This window comes from Neophocaena asiaeorientalis, unplaced genomic scaffold (genome assembly GCF_003031525.2).
Source record: "Neophocaena asiaeorientalis asiaeorientalis breed wild unplaced genomic scaffold, Neophocaena_asiaeorientalis_V1.1 scaffold245, whole genome shotgun sequence".
NCBI classification, from domain to species: Eukaryota; Metazoa; Chordata; class Mammalia; order Artiodactyla; family Phocoenidae; genus Neophocaena; species Neophocaena asiaeorientalis.
Genome location: NW_020173953.1, coordinates 2,442,446 through 2,467,297, shown reverse-complemented (window position 1 = coordinate 2,467,297; position 24,852 = coordinate 2,442,446). Strand labels below are relative to the sequence as shown.

The 24,852-nt window shown below is 38.8% G+C and overlaps 1 protein-coding gene across 8 annotated transcripts in view; it reads left to right on the top strand.

Moving 5' to 3' along the window:
• Positions 1-24,852, top strand: part of GRIK1 (glutamate ionotropic receptor kainate type subunit 1) — a 415,584-nt gene that overhangs the window by 260,525 nt on the left and 130,207 nt on the right. For all 8 annotated transcript variants that reach the window (XM_024752904.1, XM_024752902.1, XM_024752906.1 and 5 more), the window contains one exon: positions 8,032-8,213. In XM_024752904.1, coding sequence (XP_024608672.1) covers positions 8,032-8,213 — 182 coding nt within the window. The remainder of the gene's footprint in view (positions 1-8,031; positions 8,214-24,852) is intronic.

Below are 24,852 nucleotides of genomic sequence, written 5' to 3'. Positions count from 1 at the left end.
CATGTTAAAATGATTTTACTCCCAAAGACATTAAAAATGTAAATGAATAATCAATTGAGCCATTAAATTGGAACCCAGAGAGTAAACAGGTCAACTGAGATCAATAGAAGAAGACATCTTTTGACTACGAGTGGGTTTAATACTGCTTGACTCAGGGTTTTGGTTGCAGTAATTATCAAGTCATAAAAAGAAAACTTACTAAACCTGAAGGAAAAAAAAGGACTTAGGTGTGGTCAGCACCTGCTCTTACACCAGAATTAACTGCCCATTAAAGAGCACTTTACTGGGATTTGTTTAGGAGTTTGTGAAATAACCTGAAGCCAGCGCAGATGTCTAAGGGACCAAATGGTCCGTGACTCCCATTGAAGTCAATGGGAGCACTGTGCATGTCTCTGAGGACAAAATCCAAATCACTAAATACTAGCAGGCAAAATTCTGTCCTCTGGAAGAGCAAATGTAGAAAGACCCTAGAGAACTGTCGGAGGGAGGTTTTTTTTGTTGTTGTTTGTTTGTTTGTTTTGTTTGTTTTTGCGGTATGCGGGCCTCTCACTGTTGTGGCCTCTCCCGTCGCAGAGCACAGGCTCCGGACGCGCAGGCTCAGCGGCCATGGCTCACAGGCCTAGCCGCTCCGCGGCATGTGGGATCTTCCTGGACCGGGGCATGAACCCGTGTCCCCTGCATCGGCAGGCGGACTCTCAACCACTGCGCCACCAGGGAAGCCCCCAGAAGGGAGTTTTGCCTCACATCTCTCTCTCTGGTGCCTGGATATTCTTCCCATCAGTCATCTATTTCTCTCTGACTCCCTCATTCAGAGGTGACCCTAGGCAATGCGAAATCACTGCTCATTGCACATCCCCTCTGCTTCTTTAGACCCCTGGTGGAAGCCTGGCTTCTATCCCTTCACACACTTCAAAAAGAGCTGAGAAGCTGAGCACCAAATGCAGTGTGGAGAATATTCAACAATTTCTGCTTTCTCAAGGCTAATCTTAGTGAAATGCAGCCATAGCTGATTTTGTAGGACAGGGACCAGGAAGCTTTTCTCTCAAAAGGGTTACATACTATATAGCTTAAGCTTCATGGGCCATAGCGTCTTGATCACAACTATTGCACTCTGCTGAGGTAGCAAGAACACAGCCACAGGCAAAATATAAATGAACAGGTATGTTGTGTTCCAATAAACCTTTATTTACAACAAACAAGGAAGCCAGTGTGGTTGGATCAGACTGAGAGGGGTAGAGTTGTGGGGTCAGAGAGGAGGGTCTTCATGATCATGGAGGGCTTTGTAGATTATTGGAAGAGCTTTGGTTCCTCATGAAATGGGAAGACATTGGAGAGTTTTCAGAAGAGGAGTGACATGATCAGATTTATACCATAAAAAGATCACTCTGCCTTGTATTAATAAAATGTCATAGAGAGGGAAGCATAAAATTGGAGGTTACTAGAGAAATCAAGGCAAGAGATGAAGGTGATAGCAACAGAGGAGTAGGAAATGGTCAGATTCTGGAAATATTTTGATATTGAGCTGGAATAATTCTCTGAGGGGTGGCGGATGAGTGAGAAAAATAGAGGAGTCAAAGATGACCCTAAGCTTTTTGGCCTGAGCCAAAGGATGGAGTTGCCATTGCCTGAGATGGGGAAATGGATAAATGGACATAGTTTGGAGAAATAAGGCTATCAGGAGTTCAGTCATGAATATGTTAAGTTTGATTTTGCAATGTCTACTAGACATCCAAAAAGAGGCAATGAGTAGGCAGTTAATATATGACTCTAGAGTTCAGGAATGTGGTATAGGCTGGGGATACAAAATTGAGGGTCCTCAGCATATACATGGGACTAGATGAGGCCATCAGAGAAATGAGTTGCAGCCAGATGTGTTCATAACACATAGTACTTAAGAGGGATTTTTTCATCCACCGCTGCCTTAAATCATTTTTCTCAACACACCAGAGCCATAAGATTTATAAAATGCAACCTGCCATAAAGAACTATTATCTGTCACTTACTTAAAACATAGTCTCAAAGCTTTACAATGAGGATACATTTGAGGTAAGATTAATATACATAAAAATGTCAGTGATTGAAAGAAACATTAAATCCAGAAAGAAAACCCAAGAAAAATGACAACCACAAAAATCACAATAACTAAAATCTTGAAGTGCTGACTGATTGCCATGCATTGTTATAGTTATTTTATATAATTAACTCATTTAATATGCTCAACCACCCTGTAAATAAGTGCAATAGCTACTCTTTGGGCTATATTTAAATAGTGACTTAGATTTGTTATGCTTATTATATTTTCCTTCATTTCCCCATAGAAAATAGAAAGAATATATTGTTCAGAACCAAGAATCTTGACAGAGCCCTAAAATTTAGACTTGAAGAAAATTAAACATTTTGACATAGGTGATTAAGCCAAAATGTAAACAATCAGTGCCAAGTAAAAGAATAAGTGAATCATTTCACCTTAGCAATCACAATTCACACTTCTGTGCTGTTATGATGACTCATGCTAGCCAAAACACTCTACCACATGCCCTCCCAAAATTCCACCTGAAATAGTTGGAGAATGGAAAGTCCTTGGCACTCAGCACCAACAAGATAATATATTATAGTTCCCTTTCTTCTGCCCTTACTCTTTTTTACCCTTCCTATTTACCCACTCCAGTCCCCTGACCAGAACCCTATCAAATTTTCAGAGTTCTGCTCAGGAAATCAACTTTTAGATATTTCATGGTGGTTTATTATTTTTAGCTACCATTGATATTGGCCAGCATTTAGAACCAAAACATACTGATAGAGCTAAATGCAACATAGTTAATCTCAAATATTTTGCCTATATTCTTCTATGAGGTTGTTTGTGATCAAGGAACACATTTTTTCTTTTGGGAAGTCTTTAGCCTTTTTTAATGCACTTTTGAAAAATCGTATGTATGGAGATCTGCACTTATAAATGCTGTATTTCCGCAGGTAATTCACTCACTTACCCATCTCCTTTTCTCAGTTCTGATTTTTTCCTCCCCTCTGGAGGGTATATAGATCCCCTTAAGAATCCTATTAGATTTGGATACATTAATATACCAACAGGTTTGTGAAATGCCATTTTGCATGTTTCCAAGTTCAAATGAAATGAAATTAACATTTAAAATGTGCGATCTTACCTTTGGATCCCAATGGTTTATTACATTGATTTTTATGACATCAAATCTACTGTTGTGTACAATGAAAAGGGAATTGGACTAAGACTCAAGAAAACCTAGGTAATTTTCTTTTGAACTGCTGCTCATTAAATATAACTAAAACTGTCCAGAAATGGATTGAGTTGCAAAAAGTGAGGTAGAGAATTTCTCGAACCAAGAGGTGTTCAGCAGGAGCTGTGTAGCGGGAATTCATGCATCAAGTAGGGGCTTGACCTTTAAGGTCTCTTCCAATTTCTGGCTTCTGTAACTCATTTTCAAGGCCAATCCAAACAATTAACCTCACTGTGCCTCACTTTCCTTACTGTAAAACAGCACTGACACCTATCCACCTCAGAGGTATATTCCGAGGTTTACTGAGCTATTTATAAGGCATGCAGGATACTTCATAAAAAGGGACAATGCAAATAGCAAAGTTTATTATTATTTAAGGAGAAGACAGGGAAAATTTTAAACAGCTACTGGAAATAGCATGTTCTTTTTTTCTCCTCCATATGCTCCACCTGTTCCCATAGTCAACGTGCATACAAATCAGCACTTTTCTGTGTCATATCTGAGTACGCAGAGTAGATAGATGGCCAAAGAAAGAGTTTAGAATTTGAGCACTTTTGAACGTTATTTCTACATGCAGAGCCCAGATCAAACTCGTGTGAAATAAACAGACTCCTTGTTCTCAAGCACTTTTCAAACCAAAGGTGCAGTTTCCAATTGCATTACTAGAGGTGGGAGTGGATGCAGGAGGCTCATGTTTTGTCTTTTTATTAAGAAAGATTTGAACTTACAGAAAAATGGCAAGAAAGGTACAATGAACTTCTGTACATCCTGCATCTAAGTTCAACAGTTGTCATCATTTGGACACATTTGCTTTAATGCTCTATGCTTCTCTCAATATAACAACAGCAACAACAAGTAGTAGTATTGTCGATTTGAAAGTAAGTGACAGACAGCATGACCATTTTACCTCTAAATACATTAGAGTATATTTCCTAAGAACAAGGACCTTCCTTTTTATAACCACACTACAGTTATCAAACACAGGAAACTTAACACGGATACAGTTTTTAACATCTATACCAATATTAATGTCTATATAGATATATGTGATATTCTAGTTTCCCTAATTGTCCCAATTGCAGTTTTTTTTTTTTTAATCCAGGATCACTCACTGCATTTAGCTGTCAGGTCCTTTTAGTCTCCTTTGATCTAAAACAGTCTGGCCTCCCCTTGTCTTTCATGACCTTGACATTTTTGAAGAGTCCATACCAGTTTTACTGTAGAATGTCTCTCTATTTGGTTTGTTTAGTTATCTCCTTTTCTGCATTTCATTTTTAAAGTGTCTCTCCTACAATGGACTAGAAAATCCATCACCATTGCCAGGTTTGCACGCACCCTTATCATTCTCTGCAATTGGTGTCCCAATCTAGAAGAACTGGGTCACTCTGGCAGGGCTGGCATCCACACACAGGAGGGCCATTAGCAAAGTTAGGAATTGTGCCTACATCAATTTTCTTTCCCTGAAGTAACGACTTGTTTAAAGACAAGTTTTAACTTTTTACAATGAAGTGTAATGGATTGCTGGATTGCTGTAAAATGCAAATAAAAAGGAAAGCTTTCTCTAAATTTTGTCTCCTGTGGACTAAAAAGCCTTTCTAATTGTAAATTCTGTGATGTTTGCTAATGAAGGCAGCAAGGCTTTTTTAAGCAAACAATTGCTTCGAAAGAGAAACGTAAACCTCCCTTTTTCTTGCTCTTTGTTCTTCCTACATCTTGGGTCTGTAACCTTTAAATCTGCTGATCTTCTCCTTTCCTGAGGCCAGTTCACCTGCATATGAACAAAAAGAGAAAACTAGGGCTTAGTAGTGAGTTTTTCTGAAAGGTAAATTTAGTCCAATTAAAAACTAATCTTTTGTACTGAGCTCTCCTTTCTCCTCTGTTGGTATTAAAATAACTTTCTTTTGTGAAACAATTGTGAAAGCTCACAGTTACTTTTTTTGAGGAGGGAACCTGTTTATTAACAACTTCATTGCCAAATAAAGGCTGAATGTTTTATGCTGGTCCAAATTTTTAAAATTTTTTTTCTCTATTTATCCAGATATTTATTTATATAGTTAGTTAGTCATTCAGCCAGTTAGTTAGTTGATCTTAAATCTCAAAGTCAGGAGGAGCCACTGATTTGATGAAAGAGCCCTAGCTTGGGGAGTCAGAGGTGGAACTAGCTTTAAACCCTGGATCTGCCACATGATAGCCTTACACAACCTTGAGCAAGTTGCTCCAGCCCCTGTCAGCCTCAGGTTATAGTTTATCAACTTAAGTAATAAGTGATGCCCCATGCATAATACAAGATTCGATGGGATGGACTCCTTCTGTGGGCTGTGCGGACCTTAAAGCAAGATGTGTTCTTGTTATATTTCCAGCCCTTAACATGGATGGGACTTGGCATGGAGTGAACATCCAGAAAATGTTTTCCCGTAAAAATGAATGAATGAAGGGAGAGAATATATTCAACTTTAAATGCCATTAACATGCATCTAAGTCATCATGATAGGAAAATGAACTTCAAGATTGACATTCCATTTAGCAAAGAACAAAAGAGCAGTTCATTGCCGCATATGAAATGTACTTCTTAAATATTTTTCCCATTTTATTTAAAGGCCATGTTGATCTCCCTTGTGGTCATGCTCAAAAAAAAAAAAAAAAAAGGAAGCGATTGCAAAGCAGGAAGGCGATAGGAAAAAAACAAACAAACAAATAAACAAACAATAAAAACAAGAGAGACTCACAAGCAGCCTGGAGTAAAGAAGAAAGGAGAATGGGTACCTCTTTCTACACTTTACCTCTCTTATCAAATAATCCAAAGCTATATCTGGTCCTTCAAGCACCAACAATTTGTATTTGTAAGGCATGATGGTGACATGGAAAGACTGAGTGCTAGACTCACAAGCAGTTTGAATCCATAGCTCCTCCTATCTTTGTAACCCTAAGTTACTTAATTGCTCCAAGCCTTGGTTTTCTTACTTGAAATTATGAAGATGATAACCCTTGCTTCATAGGGTTATTGTTAGGAGTAACAAATACACAAATCCATGTGCTCAGTTTTCTTCCATTAGGACTCATCAGTTGCTCAGGACAAGTGATTCTAGAAGTAAGAGGACAAGTGACTCACTGGTGCTTGGGAGCCTTCAGTCACATTGGTTGATTTGAAAAGAATCAAGAACCCAGGAAGGCTATCATTCTAACAATTTCTATTTTTATGTTAAAGAAATTAAAAAGGATAATGAGGGCTTTCCTGGTGGTGCAGTGGTTAAGAATCCACCTGCCAGTGCAGGGGACACGGGTTCAAGCCCTAGTCTTGGAAGATCCCACATGCCGCAGAGCAACTAAGCCCGTGCACCACAACTACTGAACCTGCGCTCTAGAGCCCGCCCGCCTAGAGCCCGTGCTCTGCAACAAGAGAAGCCACTACAAAGAGAAGCCCGCGCACCGCATTGAAGAGTAGCCCCCACTCACCTCAACTAGAGAAAAGCCCACATGCAACAACAAAGACCCAGTGTAGCCAAAAATAAAATAAATACAATTTTTTTTAAAAAGATAATGAGCACTAAATCTTGATATGGTTCTACAACTCCTTCCTTCCTTACCCTGGTCCACTTGACTCTGAAGAGTAGCTTACAAATTTACTGTACTTCAGGACCGCACCTGCCCAAGGTACAGAGGAATCTTATAACATCTTAGACACAATAATGTAGCTTCTAGGGAAAACAATTAACTAAATAAATAAAACAAGAAAATAAAAAAAGTGCATCAAGTCCAGAGGTAGCTGGCATCCATGCTGTGTCTTGCACAGTGCGTGCCACAATTTCTATCTGAATAGTGACAAAGCTTAATATTTCCTATTGATTACTTGAAGCTGACACATCCTGAAGGCACAGACTGTGTAATAAAAAATATTCAATTTTCCAATGGTCATCCTTGAGTAAGAGCCAACATCATGCAGTATAGCGAACACCAGTTAATATTAGGGGAAATAAGATGGAGGCTTCATATAGCTATTGGTCTTGCCCTATTAAAGCACTTCTATTAAAAAAAATGATGCAGTTCGGTGGATTCATATTTGTGGTGAATTAAACATTCTCCATCAAGTTAGTTGGCTGTATACACTTTCCTACAATTACCAGTGGTGTATTTTTAAAGAATTTGTTTCTGCCCTTATTATCATAATCTTTTAAAATTCTATCATCTTTTCTTTTAAATCAAGAAAGTATTTTCCCATATTATGTTCAATTATATTAGAAAGAAAATACAATAAGCCATTTATAAATAGCTTATATGGCAGGAACTGGAAGATTATATAGAACAATCCAACCAATTAGCTGGTAAACAGTATGTTATATATAAAAACTTGCTGAAAGGTTTACAGAGGTTTATAACCCCAAGAAATTCTAGTGTTCTAAAGTGAATGGGTGTTATCCATTTCAAAAAGCATCTTTGGAAACTTCAAGCAACTTTTTGTTTACAAAAGTTTTACAGTATTGACTTGATTTGTTAAAGATATGTGGTGAAAGCTGGAGAGGACAGTTGCATTCTAAAAAATTCAGAATCCTCTTGGGAAAATTGTGCTTCCAGCCACACATACCCACAAAAGGAAAGTACAGTATAATCCATATAGAAAGAGGAATTTCATAGAAAGAGGAATGACAAATGAGAAGTCAATAATGTAACCTTTAGGTAGATGGCGTCTTGATACATTTTGGGAATTATATGAGTTTGCCTATAAATGGCAACAAACATACTTTGGACAGAACAGTTTGTTGCATGATTGAATGTCATTTTCTAGGTCTCATTCGTCTGCAAGAGCTCATCAAAGCTCCCTCCAGATATAACATTAAAATCAAAATCCGCCAGCTGCCCTCTGGGAATAAAGATGCCAAGCCTTTACTCAAGGAGATGAAGAAAGGCAAGGAGTTCTATGTGATATTTGATTGTTCACATGAAACAGCTGCTGAAATCCTTAAGCAGGTAAGAGGGGTAAGAAAGAGGTGAAAATATTGGTGAAAATGAGTTTGTTTATCTTTCTCAGACATGCCATCTGCTTTCACTTAGTGCAGCATGATAAAATGCCAGCAGTCCACTTTAGGCTGAAGATTGCAGATTTCAGAACCCTTTTAAAGAGTCATAGGGCTCAGACCTCTTTGAAGCCACCTGTTCGTATGTAGTTGTGGATGTGTGGTCCTGTGTACATACTCGGAGATATATACATCCTGCCAGCAGAGATTGAGAGGAGAAGAGTATCATTTCAAGTTGATTAAGCATCTCCTCTTTTATGTCCTTTGAAAAAAACAAGCTAGATTTCATTTACACAATGCCTTACTTGTCTTAAGTACATCTTCCTCATGGCAAGACCTCTTTTGTCAAACATGCAAGATTCCAAGCACAGTGAAAAAGGGGCATGGAGAGAGTCATGGAAAAGATGCTTCTCTCTTCTAATTTATTACAGACAATGAGCTGCTATGCATTAATCTCCACGGGTAATGTGGGTGGAAACAATAAATTGTGAAATCTTATATAAATGAAAGATCTTAATAACATTAAGAATGATAACAACAGTGTTAATACTTTCTGGGCACTTCAGGATATAGCACTGGTCTTATGTCTAAGAAAGAAAACTCAGAATCAAAATAAAAAATAGATTAAAAATAAATTTAAAAAAAGATTAAACCTAGACTCGTGGTTCTCAACCCAGAGTGATTTCACCCCCTCGGAAACTTCTGTCAATGTCCAGAGACATTTCTGGTTGTCATATTGGGGATGGTGGCACTTTACTGACAGCTAGCAATTAGAGGTGCTGCTAAACATCCTATAAGACACAGGATCCCACCCCACCCCACAACAAAGAACTACGTAGCCTAAAATGCCAATAGTCCTGAGGCTGAGAAACTCTAGCATAGACAGAGACAATGGGATAGGCAAGCCAGATGTTTAAAATAGAAGCACTAATAAAAAATCAGGGGATTGAATTTTGGGGAAAGTAGGAATAAAATAGCCAGGTTATATTTACTTGGCCTAATGGGTGCCTCTCTATATTTAAGTGGTTACTGTGGCATGAGGCAATGTTCTTACCTAAAATGGCACAAGGTGTTATTACACTCCTTAGTTTAAAATGTCTGGGGTGTACTGTTGGGTTGACTGGTAATGGGCACTAATTTCACAAGTAGACCAACCCCTCCATGCAAATGCAGAACTGTGGGTTTCTGAGTCACTTAGAAGAGCTCTCTGGGCACAGTCATCCAGCCTGACTGTCCAGTGCTATATCTCTCACTGGAAGGGCATTTCTCAGAAGCCACTGAATCATAGAACATATTTTAAATTGTGGTTGCAAATAATCGTAGACGTCATCAAGGCTAATCCTCTCACTTTATAGGAGATAAAATAACTTTGCCAGAGCGACACAGCCAGGAACAGGCAGAGTCTCCTTTATCCCATCTGATGCTTTCTCCACAGTGACACGTTGCTTCTCCAGTTAGGCAGACTATCTGTTACTTACTTCTAGACTATAGTTGTATTAACAAGTCTTTAGCTATTATAAGTACCTCTCAGTAAAGAAAGCAAGCATGCTGCAGTGATGTCAGCAACTAAAGAACTTGAAAGGTGAATAAATATCATCAGCTTCTCTTTATCTTAAGGCTTCATCTGAGAATTTAATACAGTCATTAAAGTGTGTAATGGAGTGTGGGCCAGAAATGAGAAAAACACCCAGATTTTATGCATAGCCTTCAAAATGCAAAGAAGTATCCCTTCCCAAGAGTCTTTCTTAACAGAATCTAGGGACTTCTGTTACATTTAAGAGAATGATTTGCTGATGAGGCTTCTCTTAGTTAGAAATCCACTTGGCTCACATAACTGGTCATATCTCTCCCAAAGGGCAGGCTTAGAATAGGCAAGGGAAGTGCCTGATGGCCATGGGCAGGGGCTGCTAGAGTTTCTCCTATATTTTGATAATGTGAATATAAAATTCCTTTGATGTAAGTTGTTCTTTCCTTGTGTCATGGAGATTATATCATTCAAATGAAAATGTAAAATAATAAAAAAAGACACAGAAAATCATCTAAGAGAAGCCCTCTCAAGAAATGTCTGGCAGGGGCAAAGAGAAGTAGGATTAGTTCCACTTTGCACAAGCCATTGGCACAAACATTTTTCTCCCTCCTGTCTTACCATGTTTTATCTTGTGTTTGCTTTTCCTAATCACGTGAATGGTATGATTGGCTGTGAAGCTTGGGGGAAGTGACTCAAAGACTGTTCATCCTCTCTTTGTTCTAGACCCATGATCTGAAAAGATTGGGAGGGGTGGAGAACCTTTTTAAAAGCTTCCAGCATGAAACCCTTACCTTACTGCATGTGAAAGAACTGTTCCTCATTGTGAAATCACAGCAAAGGATCCAGGTTGGCTTAATGGGCTTCATTTGGACCTCCAAGAGGCTGTTATGGTTTGAAAAGTTATAATGAAGACCATAGGACTTTCTATTCTAGTCAAGATGAGACACTAGTACTCTGTGTGATTCCATTTTAACTTGCTCCATTAGTCCTGGACAACAACATGTAGAAACTCTTTCAGAGACCTTTCCTGAATCTGTCTGCGGAGTGTCTCTAGGGAGTCTGAGGGTTCAGGAGTTCAGGGTCCTGATGCCAGCCACTGCTCAACCACCCTTTCTCCTGAGGGAAAGAAAGGAAGGAAAGAGACCTATATCTTTTACTGAGGTACCAAAGATGGTGTCTCGCACCCTGTATGTCATCTCAGTTTATCCTGAAGTAAATTTGGTATTCTCACTTCAGAGTTGAGAAAACTGAAGCTCAGATAGTTTAAGTGTCTCATACAAGGTCATTCTCTGAATAGCCAGCCTGCCCTATGATCTCAGATCCTGAATGCCTACTTTACCATATCGGGCCCCCATTTCATAATGGATAACCATTCTGAACTAGGCTTCCAGAAATGTCCGGGGAAAACACAACCACTCGCTGCTGGTCTCCTTTAGATGAAATTAGTATTAATAGCTTTTACTTTTTTGGTGACTAAAATCACTGCTGAGAAAATTTTCTCTGCCAGGTCAATGTATCTTTCTTCTCATGCACATTTCCCATTATTTCCGTGTACTTCCCTGCACCTTCATCATATTTTACTAGTTTTTAATGATTCTTAAGAAAAAATAAATCAAATGCACTTTAAAGAAGATATTTGACATTTATCTAAAAGTAAAAATTGGGGAAAAGTCTATAATTATTCTTGGGCATGATAATCACTTCAGCAAAGTGATTATTTCTATTCATATTTAACAACTACTATATGATGAAAATCTGAAAATGTATTTCCCCCAAATTAGTTAGAAATTCAAATGTCAAGACTTGATAAGGTTACAGGGGAGCACGGCTCTTATAATAAGAAATGGTCTTTGTGAATTTCTGCAGTCTGAGAGTGGCCCCAAAAACCAGCAGCCCACACATGGGACCCGTCAGGTCACTGCATGTCTTCTTCTCTCTCTGTCCATGCATCACCTCCCAGCAGGCATCCTGCTGCTTTTAGAGGATGCTGATCTCTCCTTAGCCCCAGCCCCTCCTCACTCCCACACCCCCCACGTCCCTCTGTCTTCCCACTGATGGCTCACCATCCACTTCACTCTGAGTATGGTTCTCCCAAGGGAGTGGCTGATGGAAGATGAATTTAAGGCTGAGGCACAGAGGAATTCCCTGGCAGTCCAGTGGTGAGGTCTCTGCGCTGCCACTGCAGGGGAACTAAGATCCTGCATGCCACACAGTGCAGCCAAAGAAACAAAAACAAAAACAAAACAAATAAAGGTGAAGCACAGGGTAGGAGGACTCTGGGTAGGGAATTCCTAACATGTGCCTAGTGCCATGCTGGGTGATAAGCAACCATCTCCTTTAATTGACATAATAATCATTGATATAATTAGTACTATCTTTTTTTTTTTTTCTGGAAATGAAAATTGAAGCTCAGGGACAGTGTTAATTTTATCTACTGAGCATGCTTTTAATGCGAAAATCTGTGGCCTGCATTATGTGACCCATCCGCCCCCTCCAGCCTCCCTGCCAGCCTCCAGCTTCCAATACACTATTTCAAGGGCACTCTGCCTGGTCATGTAATATGCCCTCCTTTCCCTACTTTATGGCCTTTGCACTTGCAGTTGCCAACACCTGGAACATTCTTTTCCAAAGTCTGCCTCACCTAAGCCTTCATGATTAACTCTTGGGAGATAAAGGAGAAGAAACTATTTTCTCATTCCTTATGACCTTGCACTCTACTTAGTTGCTCTGTAACCCTAATAAAAATCTATAATTAATTAAGGACATTGATTCATTTGTTATCTCTATCCCCTACTATACTGTAAACTCCAAGAGGATGGGAGCTTTCTTTGTCTTGTTCTCCCAAATCCCCAACATCTATTACATTATTTGACACACAACGAGTGACCAATACATCTATGTTGAATGAATAGATGAAATGAATGATCCAAGAACTGTGCTTAGAAGCTCTTAATCAGTAATCTCCCAAATCACCTTTCTTCCACTCTACTCAGTATGCTGAACTCTCAACTCTGCCAAGCACATTTGAACAAGTCACTTCTCTGTGCCTCAGTTTCCTCAAAAGGAAGGTTTCATTCAACCCTGAAATTCTGTATTATTAAGAACTGTAATGCATTTGAGCTAATGATTCTCCTTCCTGAAAATAAATTTGCCTCTTTGGAGAACTGCAGAGTCGTTTTCAAATCCTGTAATAGGATTGAGGAAGCAGGTCACTACTTCAAGCACAGTGAAACCTAATGTGTCTCTGATAGGGAGGGAAGGGATGCAGTGGTGCTTCATCTAGCAGGGAAGCTGTTTCAGAGCTGGGCCAATTCCCTGAGCTAGAGAGGGGCCAGTGGATGAGCACGAACATACTGTTTCTGACTCAGGAAAACTGCTATCTTGTTTACATGAACAAGTGCATCAGAGGGGAGATGTTTTACCTCCTTCAACACTCGTGGCAATGAGCATTAAGCTATAATTGAGCCATTAGCCTCCATAGAACATTTTAGTACCAAAATATTTTGTAGAATTATATTGCATTTTCTCCTGTCAACATTTGTGTGCTTTTGTTTCTTTTTTTTTCTTTTCTTTTGTTTCAATTAACATAAAAACAAGACCAGGCAGAAAATGTATTTCTTAAACGCTTGGCTTCCCTCTGCTAAGTGCAATGGCAATGCTGATTAATCAAATAATTTTGTGCATAGATTTTTGTCCCCATATAAGTTATGTCTAACATCTCTGACCAAGGCAAGCAGAGGTAGTTAGATGGGTTTCATTTCATGTTTTCACAGGACAGAAGTACCATCAGCCTTCATCTCTTAGGACAGAAAACATCAAGTCAAGCAGTACAGCTGTGATGTGCTAAAAGGTTGCAATTCTGTGTTTGGAACCTGCACCAGCTAAGTCAGATCCCCAAGTCTATTACTTCTACTCATAAACACATAAAATAAGCCAAAGACCTTAGGGCTACATTTTACTCAACACTTATTTTGTGCCAGGCACTGTGCTAAGCAAGAGAAATACATCACTCATTTAATTTTTATGAGAAAATTCTGCATACAAGAAACTGACAGATTTCAGAGAGATTTTGTAACTTGCCCAAAGTCACAGAGCCAGAAAGTGGCTAAGCTGGGATTTGAAACTTATCTCAGGATTTAAAAGGAAAAGAAAGTATCCTATTCTACTACTGTTATGTACAGCAAGAAGTCAACTGATTCTCCAAGTAATGGAACCTGGAACACATTTTAGTTAAGCTTCATACTTCTTGGATGTGTTATTTCCTTGATTCTCAAACATCCAATCATCTCTAGTTCAAGAAATGTTGTTTATATTGAAGCCAAGTAGTGAATGTGGTGGGGACATAGTAAAGAAATTCATTTTTTCATTCAACGCATACTTGTTGAGCACTGATTGAAGGTGATAAAGATACAACAATGAAAACAACAACAAAACCCCAAATCTCTGCCACCTTAACGCAAAAAGAGACCTTGAAAATGCATGTCACAAGAGTTTAGCTATCTAATGCCAATTTACTGGTTGGAGACCATGAAGCTAATTTCTAAAGCAGTAGGAGACTGTGACTAGAGTCTTAGACTGAAAGTTGGGAGATGCAGTTGCAAACTCTGCTTTTCCCCTAATAGGATAAAATAAATGCCACTTATTGGGTAGTCATTGTGTGCCAGAATAGGCTATGTATTTGACTGAAGTGTTATCTATTTACTGCCTCCAAATATCCCATGTTACAGATGAGAAGAATGAGGTTCCAGAGCATACACTCAATAGCAAGGCTGGAATTTCAAACCAGGATCTAATGTGCCTCTGATCTAAGTTTCTTAGCCCGTCTTAATATGCTACTTTGAGCAAGTCTGTTTGTTTTTCTGAGACCCAGTCACCTCACCTGTAAAATAGGATTGTTGGATTAGATTCTAACTGTTGCTAAGCTTCCCTTCAGCTCTGAGCTTCCATGCATACAAGCAATCAAGAATCCTCTTATTAAGATCTAGACATAAAGAACTTGCACATTGCCTTGTACTTAGTAGGCTTTCAAAGAAATGGGGAAATAATTAAGCAGTTCATTCTTTTGTAAGGTTTTTTAGAATCCTTTGGTAGTCTTTGAGATACTTAATTGATGAGAAGTTCATTACTTTGGATAAATCCTGACAATGTAATCATGATGAATCTCAGATTATACTAACTGGATGATAATTTGCAGTTTGTTATATAATTTTTTTGACAGCACATTCCTATTCTAATTATGTTTCTCTCAGGCTGATATTAAAATCTCTTTACATTTCCTGAGCACATTGTTTGGATTATAAAGAGAAGTTCATAGATGTGAGTATGTTATTAATATACACAAGAATTAATTGACCTCTATGAATAATCAAAAATTTACTGAAAGGGTTTGCAATTTGTTTGTATTCTTAGTGTACAGGATGCCCTTTTGAGGATGCTCTAAAGCCTCCAATGAGTAGATTTGGAAAAGGACTTAGATTTGTTTCAATCCAAATTGAGAGGTAATAAAAATCACATATGTGCCTCAGAAATGCTCTAATGCTTAATTCCAGCTACATCAAAATTTGGCTGTAATAGGCAATAAGAAATTATCTTTGCAGGAAAGGTGGGGGTAATTTAAAAGGAATCATGTAAGGAATTTGAAGACGTGTATAACAAAAAGCATGTCTTAAGCCTGTAGCAGGATCAGTGATCCTCAGCTCTATTCAAAATTTTGAGGATGTCTGTGCCCCTCGGCATGACTTTCTCAGGGGAAAAGATCCATAGCTTCTATCTGATTCCCTAAAGAAGGCTGAAGACTGACGTAAGTTAAAAATCACTTCATTATGTTAACCACACCTGCTTCTTCAACCCTTCATAGATGCAAGATTTTATCAAAAAGATCCCTCCACCCTACTTTCTCCGTGACTGTTAGCCACATCCTTTCTGTTATAAGCATGATCCTGTAAGATCTAAATGTCACCATTTATTCAGTTGACATGTATTGGCTGTTTTCTATGTGCTAAAGACTGTGCCAGGGTAAAGGGAGAATAAAGTGCTGTGAAAAACTTCAATGTATTGAATGAGGTTATTTAGTAGAGGACTTAGTTATTTGTTCTTTGCTGCATCTGTAAAATAGGAATGTCATAACCCATAGCTCACGCTGTTTTGAGAAATGTTAAATGTGACAATGCCTATAAGGCACTAAGCAGCCCACCACTGATGCATGAAGTATTCCACATGCTATGGATTAGCATCGTCAGTATTATTAGTGATATGGTATCCAACTACAAGAGTGACACAGTGCTTCCCAATCCGAACTCTATCACTGCATCACCTCCTCTATCATATCACAATAGTGGTTCCCAAACCTCCTTTCAGTCTGAATTACCAAGTCTCACAACCTTATGAGAATCTCATCTGGTGTCATTAAATCTCCATGCCAGACTTAACATATTGCATCTTCCTACTCATCCTTTCCCCCACCAACCAGAAATACCATTCGATTACTCAAGCCAGAAACCTGGAAATCTCCTTGACTCTCCCTCACCTTTCCTATTTATTAGTTACCAAATGCTGTAGATTCTGCCTTCTAAATATGCTTCTGATCCTACCTCCTTTTCTCCATCACTTTCATCATCTTCCTCCTGTGCTAGAACAATTGACCTCTCAGTCACAAGTCCCCTCCCTCTCCTTTTCTCTACCCAGCCTCCATGTGACCTCAAAAACTGTTCATTTTAAATAAAATATCTGATCTTACACCTCTCAAGTTTGAAATTCCTGAGTGCCCACCCCACCCCCTTATTGCCTTAAGTATAAAGCCCGCATTGTTTAGCATGCCATGCAAAGCCCTAAGCACCTTGTGTCCACTGCCATTATAACATCAAGCACACAAAAATATCTATTATTATGTGTATCACACAATTTTAACAATTGCATTACAATTTTTTTTACAAACTATCCTTTCCTTTTTTTTTAAAGCAGTACTCTTTTTTTTTTTTTTACTTTTCTGAAGATTTAAATTTATTTATCTATTTATTTATTTATTTTTGGCTGTGTTGGGTCTCCGCTGCGGTGCACGGACCTCTCACTGAGATGCCCCTCCCCTCCCGTTGCGGAGCATGGGCTTCAGGTGTGCCAGCCTCAGCAGCTGCAGCACGCAGGCTCAGCAGTTGTGGCGCAGGTGCCCAGTTGCTCTGCAGCAGATGGGATCCTCCCGGACCAGGGCTCAAACCCGTGTCCACTGCATTGGCAGGCTGACTCCAAACCACTGTGCCACCAGGAAAGTCCCAAACTACCTTTTCTTCATGAAAGCTGACCCCATTAAAGAGGCCAAAGTTCTCCCTGAAAGATCACTAAAGGGATTTAAAATTGGAATCTAATTAATTCTAATATCTAAAGAGATGTTATAATAGAAGAGCTATGCAGATCTGAATTCCTGACAGAAAGAGGAAAAGTGAGTGAGGCTCCTCATAATACCTGCAGCATCACCCATGGTACAACCTTTTATAATGGGAGCCAGCTCTCTGAACAAGAATAGAGGGGCAACTTATCAAGCTCTCTTGGCTTGATGGATTCATTCCTTAAGATAAAGATCCAATTCCTGTCCTTCTAACTTTGCTCTCACCAAAGAACCATATGTTTTTATTTGGGTTCTCAAAGTACAGAAAGACTTTGTACAAATTACTGACTTTCCTCCCATATATACCTCCTATTATAAATAAAGCACAAAGAGCCCAGGATTGAAATCAAACCTGGGTTCAAGTACTATAACTATGCTCACATCTATAAACTGAGGGTAACACTTCCTCCCCAATAGTAGATAAAGAACCTGTTACAGCAGTGGACATGTTGTAACACTCATCAAATAGTAGTTTTGATCATTATTGTTATCCCTTTAAAATACGAGTTTGGTTAATATAAATCAGTGTTTATACTAACTGGATGATAATTTGCAGTTTGTTATATAATTTTTTTGACAGCACATTCCTATTCTAATTATGTTTCTCTCAGGCTGATATTAAAATCTCTTTACATTTCCTGAGCACATTGTTTGGATTATAAAGAGAAGTTCATAGATGTGAGTATGTTATTAATATACACAAGAATTAATTGACCTCTATGAATAATCAAAAATTTACTGAAAGGGTTTGCAATTTGTTTGTATTCTTAGTGTACAGGATGCCCTTTTGAGGATGCTCTAAAGCCTCCAATGAGTAGATTTGGAAAAGGACTTAGATTTGTTTCAATCCAAATTGAGAGGTAATAAAAATCACATATGTGCCTCAGAAATGCTCTAATGCTTAATTCCAGCTACATCAAAATTTGGCTGTAATAGGCAATAAGAAATTATCTTTGCAGGAAAGGTGGGGGTAATTTAAAAGGAATCATGTAAGGAATTTGAAGACGTGTATAACAAAAAGCATGTCTTAAGCCTGTAGCAGGATCAGTGATCCTCAGCTCTATTCAAAATTTTGAGGATGTCTGTGCCCCTCGGCATGACTTTCTCAGGGGAAAAGATCCATAGCTTCTATCTGATTCCCTAAAGAAGGCTGAAGACTGACGTAAGTTAAAAATCACTTCATTATGTTAACCACACCTGCTTCTTCAACCCTTCATAGATGCAAGATTTTATCAAAAAGATCCCTCCACCCTACTTTCTCCGTGACTGTTAGCCACATCCTTTCTGTTATAAGCATGATCCTGTAAGATCTAAATGTCACCATTTATTCAGTTGACATGTATTGGCTGTTTTCTATGTGCTAAAGACTGTGCCAGGGTAAAGGGAGAATAAAGTGCTGTGAAAAACTTCAATGTATTGAATGAGGTTATTTAGTAGAGGACTTAGTTATTTGTTCTTTGCTGCATCTGTAAAATAGGAATGTCATAACCCATAGCTCACGCTGTTTTGAGAAATGTTAAATGTGACAATGCCTATAAGGCACTAAGCAGCCCACCACTGATGCATGAAGTATTCCACATGCTATGGATTAGCATCGTCAGTATTATTAGTGATATGGTATCCAACTACAAGAGTGACACAGTGCTTCCCAATCCGAACTCTATCACTGCATCACCTCCTCTATCATATCACAATAGTGGTTCCCAAACCTCCTTTCAGTCTGAATTACCAAGTCTCACAACCTTATGAGAATCTCATCTGGTGTCATTAAATCTCCATGCCAGACTTAACATATTGCATCTTCCTACTCATCCTTTCCCCCACCAACCAGAAATACCATTCGATTACTCAAGCCAGAAACCTGGAAATCTCCTTGACTCTCCCTCACCTTTCCTATTTATTAGTTACCAAATGCTGTAGATTCTGCCTTCTAAATATGCTTCTGATCCTACCTCCTTTTCTCCATCACTTTCATCATCTTCCTCCTGTGCTAGAACAATTGACCTCTCAGTCACAAGTCCCCTCCCTCTCCTTTTCTCTACCCAGCCTCCATGTGACCTCAAAAACTGTTCATTTTAAATAAAATATCTGATCTTACACCTCTCAAGTTTGAAATTCCTGAGTGCCCACCCCACCCCCTTATTGCCTTAAGTATAAAGCCCGCATTGTTTAGCATGCCATGCAAAGCCCTAAGCACCTTGTGTCCACTGCCATTATAACATCAAGCACACAAAAATATCTATTATTATGTGTATCACACAATTTTAACAATTGCATTACAATTTTTTTTACAAACTATCCTTTCCTTTTTTTTTAAAGCAGTACTCTTTTTTTTTTTTTACTTTTCTGAAGATTTAAATTTATTTATCTATTTATTTATTTATTTTTGGCTGTGTTGGGTCTCCGCTGCGGTGCACGGACCTCTCACTGAGATGCCCCTCCCCTCCCGTTGCGGAGCATGGGCTTCAGGTGTGCCAGCCTCAGCAGCTGCAGCACGCAGGCTCAGCAGTTGTGGCGCAGGTGCCCAGTTGCTCTGCAGCAGATGGGATCCTCCCGGACCAGGGCTCAAACCCGTGTCCACTGCATTGGCAGGCTGACTCCAAACCACTGTGCCACCAGGAAAGTCCCAAACTACCTTTTCTTCATGAAAGCTGACCCCATTAAAGAGGCCAAAGTTCTCCCTGAAAGATCACTAAAGGGATTTAAAATTGGAATCTAATTAATTCTAATATCTAAAGAGATGTTATAATAGAAGAGCTATGCAGATCTGAATTCCTGACAGAAAGAGGAAAAGTGAGTGAGGCTCCTCATAATACCTGCAGCATCACCCATGGTACAACCTTTTATAATGGGAGCCAGCTCTCTGAACAAGAATAGAGGGGCAACTTATCAAGCTCTCTTGGCTTGATGGATTCATTCCTTAAGATAAAGATCCAATTCCTGTCCTTCTAACTTTGCTCTCACCAAAGAACCATATGTTTTTATTTGGGTTCTCAAAGTACAGAAAGACTTTGTACAAATTACTGACTTTCCTCCCATATATACCTCCTATTATAAATAAAGCACAAAGAGCCCAGGATTGAAATCAAACCTGGGTTCAAGTACTATAACTATGCTCACATCTATAAACTGAGGGTAACACTTCCTCCCCAATAGTAGATAAAGAACCTGTTACAGCAGTGGACATGTTGTAACACTCATCAAATAGTAGTTTTGATCATTATTGTTATCCCTTTAAAATACGAGTTTGGTTAATATAAATCAGTGGTTCTCAGCTCTGGCTGTATGTAAGTATCACCTGGAGAGTCTTGGTGTCACAGATACCAATGCCTAGAACATACCCTAGACCAAATAAATCAGAATATTTAGGGATAGGGTACAGTCATGGGTGTTTTCAAAGAGTTCTTTGGAGATACTAATGCACTGAGAAACACTGATAAAAATAATTGTTTTCTAAGCCTGATAGCTACTAGATAAATTGACAAAATAAAGTCATCTAAAAAGCCAAAAATCTGAGAAACAGGACCAAAATTATGATAACTTTATTGTGGTACAGAGATATCATGAGACCAGCAAGACAACCATTTAGTGACTACATGACTAATCTCTCCCTCCAAAGGTCACACTCAGGCAAATTTGAGGTATAGTTTTTATTACCACCATTACCAAAGAAGCTTATTGCACAAAGATTACAGTGTATGCAACATATTCTCTGTTAAATTTCCAACTTCAAGATTCGTTCAGTTCTTTTCTGTTAAAACTTTTCTTCTACTGTAGTCTTTCTTATACCTCATATTTCCACCAATTTCCCTTGGATGTTGCAGAGAGTTTATTCTTTGAGTTCATGTAATCCTCCAAAAGCTCCACTCTCTCCTATTTGCCACGTTGCCTATTTCATTCTGCTAGGGGAAATCTTTTTTTCCTGCTCTGTTGTCAGCAAACTGTACTCCTTAAATAGCATAGTCTCTTCTGCTGTGCACCTGGATGATGCCATGTGGCTCTTCTAGTAAGATTATCTTCTGAAGCTAAACTAAACCCCATTGGGCTCCACTCCATTTATTAATATCTATTAGTATCAGCTTCCCTTCTTCTTCTGACCATACCTCTGGAGAGAGAAGCTTATAAAGGAATTAAGACTGAAAGACACTCTCAAATAGTGCAGCTATTCCATTCACCTACACTGTGTGGAATACTCTTTGCTTTCTTTTGATTTCACTTGGAGGCAGGAGGAAAGTGGCCTGGGTTTGTAAATGGCATAGCACTATCTTCAAATGGAAGGAAAACCCTAGACTCTTTGTGAGTAGCTGTATCTGTGTACATGCATGTGGTTAGTATATGTACATGAATGGAGAGGCACAAAGAAATTTAGAAAGTTTTCAACTTCAAACAAGTCACTTTTCCTCTTGATACATGCTCTTGATATCAAAACACCAAAATTGTGCAATCTCATAGGCCATAATCCCAGAAAGATGAGCAAATGTGGAGTGTTGGTTTCATATTGCTGCTGTAACAAATTATCACAAATGTAGTGGCTTAAACAATAAAAATTTACTCTTTTACAATTCTGGAGGTCAGAAGTCTAAAATCAAGCTGTTGACAGGGCTATTTTCCTTCTGAAGGATTCAGGGAATATCTAATTCCTTGTCTTTTCCAGCTTCTAGAAGCTGTCCTCATTCCTTGGCTTGTGGTCCCACATCACATTGCCTTTCATTCCCTCTGTTTCCATCTTCACATCACCTCTCTGCCTTCTGACCATCTGCTTCCATCTTATAAGAACCCTTGTGATTACACTGGGTCCACCTGGATAATCCAGAGTAATTCCCCATAAACTAAGATCCTTAACTTATTCACATCTGCAAAGTTCTTTGGCCATGTAAAGTAACATATTAGCAGATTCTGGAAATTAGGATGTGGACATTTTTAAGGGGCCATTATTCATCCTACTCCATAAGGATATGGGTAGTTTTCTACATGTCAGGGTTTTCAGGGATCCAGTGCTATTTTCCATACACTCCACTGTTACCTTTGTAGATATGTTACAGTCATTCAGTGTTCTATGAGTGTCTTTTTTTGCATCAATAAAGATTGATCTAAAGGCCTAAGTTACCTAGCTTGTTCTACTGGTGACAAATATTAAAAAGTATGTTTCCAAAGGAGCATTCTGCTCAGAGGATAGCACAATTGCAGCCTAAAGTACCACAGCTGGCATGTGAGAAAGAGCTACATCCTAGAGCTCAAACTTTCTTCTTAAAACTGCTTCTCTGAGACTTGATATTATTCAACTGGCTTCCTGAAGATTTATTTTATGCTGAAATAACTTATTTCTATCTTGAGGTAAAAACATTATTTTAGCCACATTGTATGTCACATATTTGGAAGTTGTTCCCTTGAAATTATTGACTAGAAATCATGTCTGATGGTTTAGAATTTATCCTGATACTGAGAAGGCTATAAAAGGAACAATACACTTTAGGTTAGTCAATATAAACTTCTAATACACCTATTTTTCAATGGAAAGATGTGGTAATAAAAACCCTTATAAATATTATAAGAATCCCTCAAAAATGCTTAGGAGCACTCCAGGTTCCATTTCAAGTTTCTGCTACGATGATAGCAGCATTATGCCAATTATTTGTGAGGTATGAATTGCTTTTAGCAATGGATGCTGAGAGTTTGTGGAGAATTGCTGTCTCCATAGCTCTGCATTGCCTTCAGGAAAATGATCCTGTTGAAATGTGACATAGGCGTCTTTATACCAGGACATGTTATGGGAAGATTTTTCTCAGAGACTTTCCAAGTGTCTTATAGACCAACTCTGTCACCAACCATAGGAATTAGACTCCACAAACTCTCTTCATCTAGACTTGGATGAGAGTTCTCAAGACAAACTAAAATATGGTCTTTGTGATGCTCAGGCTGTATGTGATACATTTACTCATCTAAATCCAAAAGATCGTCTTTGCAAAGAACAACAGAGCTTGACCAGGAAGAATCAATACTACTGTGAACAAGGCCATGAGAGTTCTATTGTAAAAACTCCAGAAAACAGCTGGGCAAATGTGGAGACATCATAGTTAGTGAACAACAACTGTGCTTCAGAGAACCTTGATAACAGTGGGGTCATTAGAGTTGTCCTTCCAGGAGTCAACTGCAAATGAGTTATTTTTTTTTTTTAGCGTGCTTATTAGAGTATAATTGCTTTACAATGGTGTGTTAGTTTCTGCTGTACAACAAAGTGAATCAGCTATATGTATACATATATCTCCATATCTCCTCCCTCTAGCGACTCCCTCCCACCCTCCCTATCCCACCCCTCTAGGTGGTCACAAAGCACCGAGCTGATCTCCCTGTGCTATGCAGCTGCTCCCCACTAGCTATCTATTTTACATTTGATAGTGTATATATGTCCATGCCACTCTCTCACTTCGTCCCAGCTTCCCCTTCCCCCGCCCTGTGTCCTCAAGTCCATCCTCAAAACTGAGTTATTTGTAGTGAGGTGGATGGACCTAGAGTCTGTCATACAGAGTGAAGTAAGTCAGAAGGAGAAAAACAAATACCATATGCTAACACATATACATGGAATCTAAAAAGAAAAAAATGGTTCTGATGAACCTAGGGGGCAGGACAAGAGTAAAGATGCCAATGAGTTTTATTCTGCTTTCTGATGATTCATTTTGACTACAAAAGAAAGAAAAGCAGTAATTATTTTCTAGCCACTGAAACAATAGAATAGTCTGTGACATTTCCATAATAGCATAATACAGAGAAAGACTTCACGTAGGTGTCAGCCTCTCTTCCCCTCACTCGTTTAAGGATTGTGTTATCTAGATAGAAAGGAATGTCATACATATGCAGAGTATGTAGGACTTTTAGTATTTTGGTATTGTTCTCTGTATTAACCAGGGTTCTCCAGAAAAACCCATAGGAAATACATATGAAGAGATTTATTATGAAGAATTGATTCACTTAACTATGGAGACTGAGAAGGCCCACAGTCTGCCATTTGCAAGCTAGAGACCCAGAAATGCTGTGGTGTAATTACAGTCGGAAACTATAGGCCTGAAAATCAGAAGAGTCAGTGGTGAAAATCTCAGTCAAAGGGCAGGAGAACGCCAAAGTCCCAGCTTAGGCAGTCAGGCAGGAAGGAAAAGGGGTGAATTCCTTCTTCCTCTGCCTCTTTATTCTAATCAAGCTCTCAGTGGATTGGATGATGCCCACCATATTGGGAAGAGTCACCTGCTCTCTCAAAAGCTTATTTCATCTGGAAACAGCCTCACAGACACACCCAGAAATAACGTTTAATCTGGGCACCCCTCGGCCCAGTAAAGTTGACACGTAAAATGAACCACCACCATCTACAAGAACTTTTGAGTTCTTATCATTGATTCTGCAAGGACATAGAATATGATTAACTATGAATGGTATTTTGTTAGAGGCCTTTTTGTTACCCTAACCCAACCCAGCTATATCAGATCTGAATTGTTCATCTCTCTTTATGGAAAAAAAAATATTCTGCTTCTCCCAACCATGATAATTTATTCATGTTATATCTTTATTATACAAAGAACTGAAGCAGCCTAGAAAAATACATTTGAAAAAAAGTCATAAATATTTTTTAAGAAAGGGACAGAGTTCCTGAGTAGTTGCTAATGGAGGACCCACAATTTTGACCCTAAAGTCTCTAGT